This window comes from Chelonoidis abingdonii, chromosome 7 (genome assembly GCF_003597395.2).
Source record: "Chelonoidis abingdonii isolate Lonesome George chromosome 7, CheloAbing_2.0, whole genome shotgun sequence".
NCBI lineage: Eukaryota > Metazoa > Chordata > Testudines > Testudinidae > Chelonoidis > Chelonoidis abingdonii.
In genome coordinates this window covers 16,260,724-16,273,495 of record NC_133775.1, presented here as the reverse complement: position 1 = coordinate 16,273,495, position 12,772 = coordinate 16,260,724, and the positions used below count along the sequence as shown (strand labels likewise).

At 47.6% G+C, this 12,772-nt stretch overlaps 1 protein-coding gene across 3 annotated transcripts in view; it reads right to left on the bottom strand.

Moving 5' to 3' along the window:
* FGGY (FGGY carbohydrate kinase domain containing) overlaps window positions 1–12,772 on the bottom strand; it is a 208,175-nt gene that overhangs the window by 84,573 nt on the left and 110,830 nt on the right. For all 3 annotated transcript variants that reach the window (XM_075067644.1, XM_075067645.1, XM_075067646.1), the window contains one exon: window positions 1,738–1,841. In XM_075067644.1, coding sequence (XP_074923745.1) covers window positions 1,738–1,841 — 104 coding nt within the window. The remainder of the gene's footprint in view (window positions 1–1,737; window positions 1,842–12,772) is intronic.

Below are 12,772 nucleotides of genomic sequence, written 5' to 3'. Positions count from 1 at the left end.
AATCGATTTAACGCTCTTTAAATCGATTTAAACGCGTAGTGTAGACCAGGTCTGAGTTGTTACATTTAAATGAAAACCAGTTTAAGTTTCTCCGAGAATCACAGAAAATGCCTATCCCCAAGCTGGGGCTCAAGCCATTAAGGGCTCCTTATTTACATCAAGGAGAATCTTATTCTGTGAATACTTCACTGGGACTATGCTCACAGAGTAGAATACTTATCTACAGTATATCAGTTAGAGCTTGTCTATACTAGAAAATTCTGCCGCTTTAACTATACTGCTATAGTTAAAATGGCAACCCTCCTCCCCAGATTCCACTCCCAGTGTGGATGCAGTTATACCAGTATACAAGTTTGGGCAGCAAAATAAGATATATTTTGGCACCTGTATGTCAATATAACTGCATCTCCCAAGGCTTATACCTATATAACTACATCAATAAAAAAAAAACACACCCCTAAACAACACAGTGATCTCAGTATAGCTTTTCAGGTGTAGACCAGGGCTAAAGATGTTGGGATTTTAGACCTAAAATCCTGATTTAACAAGGAATTTAAACATGTGCTTAAGTACATACTTAAATCCCATTGACTTCAAGCACCTGCTAAATGTTTTGTGTTAATAGGGACATGATTACTGGCATGCTTAAAATTAAGCACATACTTAAGTCCTTTGCTGAACTGGGGCATAACTGACAAGGTCACTGTCTTATTAACATGCTGCTGTCATGGCCTATTCCATGAATACACAGTATGAGGACAAGCTATAGGCACATCTATTAAGCGTAGTAATGACATTATTTCACAGTAGCTCTCTCTCTTCACAATCTGAGATGCCTTTCCTTGACAGCAAAACCTCTACCACCCCCGCCCCAATTTGCTCATTCGGGAAAAATCCAAGTTATAATCAGTCTAAATTTAAGAGCATAATGAGTTTTAAATAAAAAATATGGCAGAAAAGGGTACTTCTCTAAATGGAATAGCTTTCAGACTCATACATTTTAATTAGGTATAAATTTCCAAAGCAGACACTAAATTTTAATTGCAAGCTAAGGAAAAGCTTTTTCGTTAATTCACTGGGAAAAATTAACAAAGCAAAAATTGCTTATCTGGGTTTTTTTGAAGTCATCATACATATCATAATTCAATATAGATCATTGCAGCTCTCAGAGAGAGATGGATTTATATTGATTGAGTGAGGAGGTGGGGGAAGAAGGGCTGCTGGAGAACACACACTACTTCTCTGAAGATGCTACTCAGCAACACATTAGTGACATGCTTGTCATGGATAACTCAAATTCAGAGTCTTCAGCTCTGATTTCATGCTGCTCTCTTTAAGCTTCTGCAGCGTTGTGTTAGACTTTGCTTTAGCACTTCATGTCAGGGTTTCTTCCCCAGTATTGATTTCCACTATTATGTAGGGTGACCAGATGTTCCATTTTTAAAGGGACAGTCCCGTTTTTTGGGACTTTTTCTTATATAGGCACCTATTACCCCCCACTCCCTGTCTCGTTTTTTTCACAGTTGCTATCTGGTCACCCTACTACTATGAAAGCTCCTGGTTGCTAGCAAATGCATAATATGTAATTAAAATCTGAAAGTAAAGATAAAGAACACACCAGAGTAACAAACAAACAAACAAAAGGCGGGGGGGAGAATGGGAAAATAAAGTGTAATTTCTCTTCAGAGACATTAGCTACTATAGAAAACCATCACTGTGACCATGTAGCGAACCTACCCCCATGTGACAGGAAGATGTTCCACAGATCACAGCAAGCCGAGAAGTAACTGGCTGATTTTCACAGGGCAGGTTATATCCTTTCACATCTGCTCCAATCACTCCTATTTTTAAAAAAATGTATCTTAAAAAACAACCCAACCTTCCATAAAAGAGTTGTTTAGTATTTGAATGGTTGCAAATGATCCCACACTGCTTATAGGGCAGATCAGTTTCACAATTAAAAAGGGCTGCTCCAGTCTGGTGACTGTGGACACTGTTTTATTGACAAGATAAGGATGTTCCAAACATATGGGGCATTACACAGATTAATTACTCTCCTCTATACCCATAATTATTATTTTATTTATATTCCAGCAGAGCCAGGAGGCCTCAACAGTAATCATGGCCCCATTGTACCAGGCATCATATAAATGTGTAGAAAAAGACAGCCCTTGTACTGAACAGTTTACAGTTTCAATAGCCTAAATAGAGAAAAGATTAAAAAATAAAAGGAAATATCACCATCATCCCTGTTTTACAGATGAACTGAAATGCAAAGAGACTAAGTGACTTGCCTAAGATCATACAGGAAGTCTGTGGAAGAGCTGGGAATTTAACCCTAATCTCCTGAATCGCAGGCAAGTGCCTTCATGATTTCTTGCTTTGTTTCCTCACTGTGGCATCTACTGTCTGACTGCTGTGCAGGGTGTTTGCATGTGTACCTCCCAATAGCACTGATCAAAGCCTAGGCACATTTGAAAATCCTCCTAAGTACTAATATGCATCTTCAGGCACCTAAATACCTCTAAAATCCTGACTCTAAATCCTTGAGTACACAAGTGTAAATGCAGAATCCAATTTGAACCAAGAAATTATACAAGTGGAAGACGAGGTCGAGATTATGTCTGTGGTATTCTGTACACATATGGGATTCATTTATTTGTACAGATAAACAGAATCCTTAAAGTGTTGGTGCTACCTATCATGCTTTATCTTTTACCTCCCAGACAGTGAGATGCCCCACGACACATTAAGGATTTTGTATAGTTTAGTCTAACAGGTAGTTTCCTGAACTAAGAAGTACTATAGCTGGAACTACTAGAAGGCATTCAGAAGTCTATCTGCTCACTATAGCATACAAATCTACCCAGGTGTGACTTGTCAGTGCAACAGGCAGATATTTATTTGTATGTTTCCTATAATGTTACTAAGTCTCGAGGTTCAATAACTGTTAAACATTCAGAAAATGTGTATCACTTCAGCAGAAATCTTGGCTCTATTGACGTCAGTAGGAATTTTCCTATTGATTTCAGTGGGGCCAGAATGTCACCCTTAGTGTTTATGCCAACTTTACTGTCAGTGAGTTCTCAAAAAGTCCTGTCTGTGAATGACTGAAGTGAGATAAAATTATAATATGCTATAATTAATGTTAATGAATAAAAAACATTAAATATAACTACAGTTGTCAACCTTCTAGGATTGGCCTGGAGTCTCCAGGAATTAAAGATTATGTCATGTGATGAAATCTCCAGGAATACATCCCACCAAATTTAGCAACCTTAACTATAACATAGAATTATAATGAAGATCAAGCCATTTAATTCAGTTCTTAGAACAATTTAAGTGCTGTTATAAATAGTTTTTAAGTTTATTTTTGTCAGAATCTGTGGTATACTGGGACAGCCTCATGGGATACACAATTTCTTTTGTGAAGGTCCCCAAAGGACAGATTTAAGACAGCAAACTTTAGTACCATACAAAACAATATGACACTCAGTATCAAATGGCAGGAAACACTTAGCAGTCATAATTTCAGGTTTTTTTCCACAGTAACAAAGTATTTCAGATATTGTACAATAAGAGATCTACAATGCTGGAGCCTGTTTTAATAGAGCAGGTAGTTTATTCCAGCTTTTTGAGGTCTCAGCCTCAAGAGCCAGACCTCCCATACTCAGTTTTAACTCAATGCACTTTAAAATTAATAGACTAGGTCGAATGAAGGGCATATATCTATTCAGCTTCCAGTTCTCAGCTTTTTAGTAACAGATTTCAGATGCATTAGCTTGGAAGCTACTCAAGACCTCTGTAGCAGTAAATATCAAATATCTCTTCCATCTCCTTCCTACCCCACTCTCAGACTTCAAAGCTATCACAGATTCCAGAGCTCAGAACATCCAAAAATCCTAGCCAAATGCAGAAATGGATGGTGTGTCAAAATTTACTAGCTATGAAAACTAAATCTTCACCATGTCACTGTGGTTCAGTCTGCATGCTGAGAAAGTGCTGTTTTTACTGTTCTATCTTTGAGGACCATTTTTGATACACTCAGAAGAATGTATTTCAATGGAACAATTATGACATCCAATGGAAATTAATGTACAACTGGTTAATCTAGAGCAGTGGTTCTCAAACTTTTGTACAGGTGACCCCTTTCACATAGGAAGCCTCTGAGTGTGACCTCCCCCCTCTTATAAATTAAAAACACTTTAAAATATATTTAACACCATCATAAATGCTGGAGGCAAAGTGGGGTTTGGGATAGAGGCTGACAGCTCGTGATCCCCCATGTAATAACCTTGCGACCCGGAGAGGTCCCGACCCCGAGTTTGAGAACCCCTGATCCAAAGCATATCCTCTATACACTATGTGTATAGACTACACTATGACAAAATGGTGAAAAGGCCCAAAACATGTGACATCACATTTTTAATACATGGCAACTTTTCATTAACTAGAGCAGTTAATTATTCTCAATATTTCTTGGTTTAAATTTGCCATGTTGCAGATGTTTCTCTCTTATCCCTGTATATTTTTCTTCAATATTTTTCTACTTTTAAAATAATGGCTGCATTATCTGACACTATCCTTTTCCCCCTCATTTTCATTAGAATTTATTTTCAGTGGAAACCTTCAATTTCCCCCTTGTTTTCTTATTTCCTCTCCTCTCCACTACTATTTTTCTTTAGGCTCTCTCAGTTTTATTTCCTGAACTTTATGATTAAAGAAGCTGGAAAGAAGGGGTGGAAGGGAAGCAGGAGTTCTCACCCAACCATGGAGAAAGGAGAGCTGTTCTTCTGCATTACCAGGGGCGGCTCTAGGTATTTTGCTGCCCCAAGCACGGCAGGCAGGCTACCTTCGGCGGCTTGCCTGCAGGAGGTCCCCGGTCCCACGGATTTGGTGAAGCCGTGGGACCGGCGGACTCTCCGCAGCCAAGCCGCCAAAGACAACTTGCCTGCCACCCTCGTGGCGACCGGCAGAGCGCCCCCCATGGCTTGCCACCCCAGGCACGAGCTTGGTGTGCTGGTGCCTGGAGCCGCCCCTGTGTATTACAGAGATCGCCCTCTGCTCTGGTTACCCTCTTATCATGTGCACTCTTATGCTCACCCTCTCTTCCCTGTTCTCTCCTCTGCACTCTCTCTCTTCAGTCCAAATCTTTCTTATTTCATCTTCTTCTCTACCAGCCCCATATATGGCAACCCTTCCCAGAGCAGATTTACATCTCACAGATTCTCTCCTCCTACAACCTCCTTCCAGCTCTCCTTGATTTGCACTCAATTTGTCCTCATTTTGCAGTGACTCTCCTTGCTACTACCCTGCTTCAGCCTCCCTCTACCATAGAGAGACACCCCTTTTCCAAGCCATCGCCTTTGTAACAGTGCTGCCTGTACAGCACTGAGGAAAACATACAGAGAGATCCATGTGACTGGTTCTCCAGCCCCTAAGCAGTTAAACGTCACCCACTATGTGCAGAGCCAGAGCAAGGAATCTGTGACTGGTAGAGCTCCTGTATGGGAATATGGAGGCACTGTGGAAAATGGTGTCTGGACTGAAAATTCTAAGATATGAAAAGTTATTTCCCATCCACATTTATTCACTGATATGCCATGTGGCTGGCAGTGTAGATAACAAGAGCTGTTCATTCCTCTGTATAGGAATCAACACTATGTCATCAGGCCAGCTTTCAGTATATTTCCCGCCCACACACATAATCAATATCTTGTTGATTTCAAAGGATCACTTAATACTGGAAAGGCTGGACCTTTAATGCAGTTTTGTTAAGATTCAAACTTCAAACTCTAAAGGGGTTGGGTGCAGCAAATTATTCTCCATGTTTAAATAAATGCATGAGTTTAACATATACAACATGAAGGATGAAGAGATGATGAAGAGAAAGAGAAAGTCACTGGCTAAAGGTTCATGATTTAAGCCTTGCAAAGGCCTTCCGTGATGCATGTTTACAGCATAAAATCAAATTGCATAGTTTATGTCCTAAAAGAAAGGATATTTTGTTACACAAGTCTATATTGTATTTAGTGAATGGTATACATTTTAATAAACCTAAGCAAATGGAATGTAAAAAAAATGAGAGTTCAGGCTGACTTTGAAAAGCGGTCTCTAATTTTGCAGGCACTATTTTGCTTATATTTAGGGCCAAATTTTTGATCTACCCTAGCCTGGGCCTCCATTTTCAAAAGCACAAAATTGCAAGGGCAAGTAACCATTTTGCACACAGTTTTATGCACTCTTAATACATCTCACTTAGCCAGTAAGGTACTGATTTCCACTACCTTTAGACATTTAAGTTTCTTAAACTGTAGGGGCTAATGATTGTGGGGACAAAAAAAAAATCACCTACATTTATTGCACTGACAACTTGAGCTTGCAAAAATGCCATCCCAGTTTCTGAAAATCTGACCCTTGTTTTGTAGCATTGTACAAGAGAACTGCAAGGGTAAAAGCATGTATGTTTCCACGAAAATTAGGTCCATTGGAGTGTTGTGAAGTGTTGAAATATGTGTACCAAATATTCATCTACCTCCACAAAAATAAGATGTGGAAATATTTCTCACAGTTCAATATGAATTTGTTTATAAGATAGTTCGTAGCAATGTGATTCAATGTGAGATTATACATTATCATGTATATTCTACAACATGAGTACGTTAAGTCCTTCTACTGAAAAATATGCTGATTTTCCCTATTTTTAAAACACCCACCCATCCACATAGTGAGACTAATTGGTTTCCTAGCCAGAGTACAGGTGCTCTGATTAAATGATTAAATATAGTCAATACAAACTATAATAATATGTACAGTATATGGATAATCTAGGAGAAACAAAAGACGGTTACTCACCTTTGTAACTGTTGTTCTTCGAGATGTGTTGCTCATATCCATTCCAGTAGATGTACGCACAGCGCGTGCACGCTTGTCGGAAGACTTTTACCCTAGCAACTCCAGTGGGTCGGCAGGTCGCCCCCTAGAGTGGCGCCGCCATGGCGGCTGATATATACCCCTGCCGGCCTGCCCGCTCCTCAGTTCCTTCTTGCCGGCTACTCCGACAGTGGGGAAGAAGGGCGGGTTTGGAATGGATATGAGCAACACATCTCGAAGAACAACAGTTACAAAGGTGAGTAACCGTCTTTTCTTCTTCGAGTGATTGCTCATATCCATTCCAGCAGGTGATTCCCAAGCCTTACCTAGGCGGTGGGGTCGGAGTGAGAGGTTGCAGCGCGAAGCACGGCAGAGCCGAAGGCTGCGTCATCTCTAGACTGCTGGACCAGGGCATAGTGGGAAGCGAAAGTATGGACGGAGGACCAGGTCACTGCCCTGCAGATTTCCTGGATGGGCACGTGGGCAAGGAAAGCCGTCAAAGAGGCTTGAGCCCAGGTAGAGTGCGCAGTCACATGGCCCAGAGGAAGGTGAGCCAAGTCATAACAGGCCCGGATACAGGATGTCACCCATGAGGAGATCCTCTGCGATGAGACAGGCAACCCCTTGACCCGTTCAGCTATGGCAACGAAAAGCTGGGGGGATTTGCGGAACGGCTTGGTTCACTCTACATAAAAGGCGAGTGCCCTACGAACGTCTAAGGAGTGCAGCTGCTGCTCCCTGCGAGACGAATGGGGTTTCGGGCAGAATACGGGTAGGAAGTATCTCCTGGTTTGACATGAAAGGCCTGAGACTACCTTGGGGAGAAAGGCTGGGTGCGTCTCAGTTGCACTTGTCCCGATGGAACACCGTATACGGGGGCTGCTTACTACGAGGCCCACAGTTCCGACACCCGTCTAGCAGAGGTGATGGGCTACCAGGACAGGAGAGATAGAGGAGGGAACACGTAGCCAGCGGTTCAAACGGGGGGGACATAAGTCGGGACAAAACCAGGTTCAGGTCCCAGGAGGGGGTGGGGCGACAAATCTGGGGGTAAAGACGCTCCAGACCCTTAAGGAACCTAGTCACCATCGGGTGAGAGAAGACTGAGCGGCCATCGCGTCCCGGGTGGAAAGTGGAGATAGCCGCCAAGTGAACCCGGAGAGAGGACACCACCAGGCCTTGCTGCTTGAGGGACCAAAGGTAATCGAGGATGTTAGAGATGGGAACCTCGGCGGGGAGGAAGTGCCTATCCGTGCACCAGCATGTAAAACGCTTCCACTTGGCCGAGTACGTCGCTCTCGTAGAAGGCTTCCTACTTCTCAGGAGCACCTGCCTCACTGGGGTAGAGCAGCGCATTTCAGACCTGGTCAGCCACTCAGGAGCCACGCTGTGAGGTGTAGTGACTGAAGGTCTGGGTGACGGAGCCGGCCATGGTCCTGTGTGATCAGATCCAGGTGAAGAGGCAGGGGGACAGGGTCAGCTACAGACAGGTCCAGCAACATGGAGAACCAATGCTGCCGGGGCCACGCCGGAGCAATCAGGATCAAGCGGGCCCTGTCTTTGCGCACCTTCAGAAGGACCTTGTGGATTAACGGAAATAGGGGGAATGTGTAAAACAGGTGCGTCGCCCATGGAATAAGGAAGGCGTCCGCAACCGAGCCCAGTTCGAGACCCTGAAAAGAGCAGAACATCGGGCACTTCTTGTTCTGGCGGGACGCAAAGAGGTCCATCTGGGAACATCCCCACCTCCGGAAGAGCGACGTCCAGGCCAAGGGACCACTCGTGGGAGAGGAAGGACCTGCTCAGATGATCCGCCAGCGTGTTTTGAACCCCCGGGGGAAAGGATGCAATGAGGTGAATGGAGTGGGTATGCAGAAGTCCCACAGTCTCATGGCCTCCTGACACAGAGGAGGAGATCTCGTGCCGCCCTGTTTGTTCATATAGTACACTGTCATTGTGTTGTCGGTGAAAATCGAAACATAGCGACCTTGGAGCGGCTGATGGAATGTTTGACAAGCAAGGCGGATCTCCCTCAATTCCCACACATTGATGTGGAGGGCTAGTTCGGGAGCAGACCAGCGGCCTTAGGTCCGCAGGGCTCCAAGATGAGCTCCCCAGCCCAAATCTGATGCGTCCGTTGTTAGGGACACCGAGGGCTGGAGCAGATAGAATGGGAGCCCCGCACACACCACGGACTGGTCCAGCTACCAAATTATGGAGTGTAGGACATCCTGAGGAACTGTGACAACCGTGTCCAAAGGATGTCTGGTTGGACGGAGCTGAGCAATGAGCCAGGACTGGAGGGGCCTGAGGCGGAGCCATGCGTATCCCGTGACGAACGTGCAGGCTGCCATGTGGCCCAAGAGAACCAGGCAAGTACATATTGAGGTCAAAGGCGCTGCATGCAACCTGTGGATGATGGCCGTCAACACCTGGAACCGCGACAAAGGAAGAACGGCTCTGGCCCGAGTGGAGTCCAGAATGGCGCCGATAAACTCTATCCTCTGAGTGGGGGTTAGAGTTGACTTCTCGACATTGAGCATCAGGCCTAGGCTTACGAAGAGTCTCCTGACCATGCGGACGTGAGCGAGGACTCGCTCCTCTGAGGGTCCCCGGATCAGCCACTCGTCGAGGTATGGAAATACATGCGGCGAAGGTAGGTGACGACTACAGCCATGCACTTGGTAAACACTCTCGGGAATAGAACCTGCATGGCCTTGGGAATCAGAAAATAACGGGAATAGAACCCCTTGCCCTTCTCGCTCTCTGGAACCTCCTCTATGGCCCCTTTGCCGAGGAGCGTTCACATCTCCTGGAGGAGGAGTTGCTCGTGAGAGGGGTCCCTGAAGAGGGACGAGGGTGGGGGGCGGGAGGGCGGGTATGAAACAAACTGTAGATGGTATCCAAGCCGCAGCGTGCGGAGGACCCAGTGGTCCGAAGTAAGCTGGGACCACGCCGGGAGGAAGAATGAAAGACGGTTGGAGAAAGGAGGAGATGGATCCGTAGGAGGAACTGGTATAGCGCCCTCGGGCGCACCTTCAAAATGAGGGCTTCGGGCCGGAGGAAGGCTTGGTGGGACCTTGGGATTGACCCCCTTGGTTACCCGATTGTTTGCACCTGCCGTTTCTATTTCGGCGCCTGGCAAAGTCCTGTCTTTGTCTGGGTTGGGGGTAAGGCCTGTGTTGTTGCTGAGGCCTGAATGGTCTACGCTGGGTTACCGGCGTATGCATCCCAAGGGCACGCATAATGACCCTGTTATCCTTGAGGCTTTGCAGCCGAGGGTCGATCTTATCTGAAAACAGGCCCTGGCCCTCAAACGGAAGGTCCTGGATGGTGTATTGGCGTTCCGGAGGAAGGCCAGAGACCTGTAGCCAAGAGATGAGGTGCATAGTAATGCCGGAGGCCAAAGTTCTGGCGGCCGACTCTGCGGTGTCCAAAGCTGCCTGCAGAGAGGTTCTTGCGACCTTCTTTCCCTCGTCAAGGATTGCAGAGAACTCTTGACGAGCGTCCTGCGGGAGCAGCTCTTTAAATTTGTCCGCCACCACCCAGGTGTTATAGGTGTAACGGCTAAGTAGAGCTTGCTGGTTGGAGAGCCGCAGCTGCAGGGCGCCTGCAGAATAGACCTTCCGGCCAAGCAGGTCCATACGCCTCGATTCTTTAGACTTGGGGGCCGGGGCTTGTTGACCATGGCACTCCCTCTCGTTCACAGACTGAACGACGAGGGAACACGGGGGCGGGTGAACATACAAATATTCGTAGCCCTTCGAGGGGACCATGTATTTGCATTCCATGCCACAAGCAGCGGGGGGGAACGGAAGCCGGGGACTGCCAGATGGTCATGGCATTGGCTTGAATGGTCCGAATGAAGGGAAGGGCGACACAAGTGGGTGCATCTGCCGACAGTACGCTCACCACTGGGTCCTCAATCTTGGAGACCTCCTCAGCCTGTAAATTCATGTTCTGCGCTACGCGCCTGAGGAGGTCCTGGTGTGCCCTGAAGTCAAGTGGAGGGGGACTGACGAGGAGAGACCTGGCAGGAGTGGATCCGTCGGCGGCTCTGTCTGGAGCACTGCGTCTGACTCTGGTGGGTGCTCAGGGTCCTGAGGCTGAGATGACCTCTCCTCTGTAGGGGACAGAGGACGACGGGAAGAGGTGCCCTCCGGAGCCCTGTGTTCGGAAGCGGACGAACGCGGAGGGATCTGCTGAGGGCCCTGGGCTTGGTGGTAAGCCCGGGGGTCCAGAAACCCCACTGCTGAGGACCATGCTCCTGCTGGGTCTTGGGAAACAGAGCAGCAGGCCTGTCAGCGTCTAGGTACACACTGTCCGCTCACGAAGAGACTGATGCCTGGTGAGATGGCCACGGAGGAGCCGAACGGGAGTGATATGGATCCAGCACTCCTGATGGCGGAGACCTCCTCAGTGCCGGAGATCGGTGCCGTGAGCCATACCGGTGCCGCGATCGAGACCGGGACCTGCCACCAGCCCGGTGCCGGGAGGTCGACCTGGATCTGGATCGCCGACGGCGAGAACGGCTCCTCGAGTCACGGTGCCGGTAATGATGGCTCGAGCCCGAGCGGTGCCGGGAGTATCGGGACCAGCGTGAAGATGACCTACGCCCCAAGTACGACCGGTACCACTGCGGAGAGCGGTGCCGGGACTGCGAGTGGTGTCTTGAGCGAGACCTCCCTTGGGACCGGGAGCAGTGCCGGGATCTTGACGGTGAGCGGTGCCGACTTGGGGAATCCAGGGACAGGTGCTCTCGTGGTCATCAGCTTGCCCTTCGATTGAAGAACCCGCACTGGCGGTGCCGGGGGTTGGGGCAGTGTAGGCTCTATCAACGCGATGAGGTCCCTGGCCGAGGAGAATGTCTCGGGCGTGGATGGGACCACCAACTCAACCCCAGATCTTAGCGAGGAGCTGGGAGGGACTGGACTTGACGGACCTCCCGGGCCCAGAGTCGACGAAATCCCTGGCACGGCCGCCGCGGCCGGAGTCGGCGCCGAGTGCTCCGTCCGAGCCTGCTTAGCCAGGGTGGAGGACGTTGACGGTCTTTTCCAGGGACCGGGTGCCGGAGAAGGTTGGTGCCGCGGTGTTTTCGCGGGCCCGGAGTGGTCTGGTGCCACAGCCAAGGTGGCACTCGGTGCCGAGGACGAAGGGTTAAGCGCCGCTTCCGTTAGGAGACTCTTTAGGCGCTGATCTCACTCCTTCTTGGTCCTTGGTCTGAAGGCCTTGCAAATTCGGCATTTCTCAGAGATGTGCGATTCCCCAAGGCACTTCAGGCAGGCATCGTGGGGATCGCTAGTGGGCATCAGCTTCTTGCAGGCCGAGCACGGCTTGAACCCCGGCGAACCAGGCATGAGCCCGGCGCCAGGCGCGGGGGAGGGCTAGAGCCCAAAGCCCGCTAACTATATACAACAAGAACTATTAACTACAACTATTCTATACTTCACTAAATATAACTACAACTATAATTCGAACTAGAAAACGACGAACAAGGAAAAGTTAGGGATGTGGAGGACAGATATGCTGCGCTCCACAGTTCCAACGACCAACATGGCGGTAAGAAGGAACTGAGGAGCGGGCGGGCCGGCAGGGGTATATATCAGCTGCCATAGCGGCACCACTCTAGGGGGCGACCTGCCGGCCCACTGGAGTTGCTAGGGTAAAAGTCTTCCGACAAGTGTGCACGTGCGGCGCATACACCTACTGGAATGGATATGAGCAATCACTCGAAGAAGAACTATTGGAAATCATAAAAAAATGCTAAAATAGTACCTGCTGTTTACTAAATATTAATTTAGTTCTTCTTAGTTTTGACCAATGTATTTAATAAACTATCAGAAAATGAGAGAATTCCACTTACTAGAGAGTCAGTGTGGTCCAGTGCATGGGGCACCAG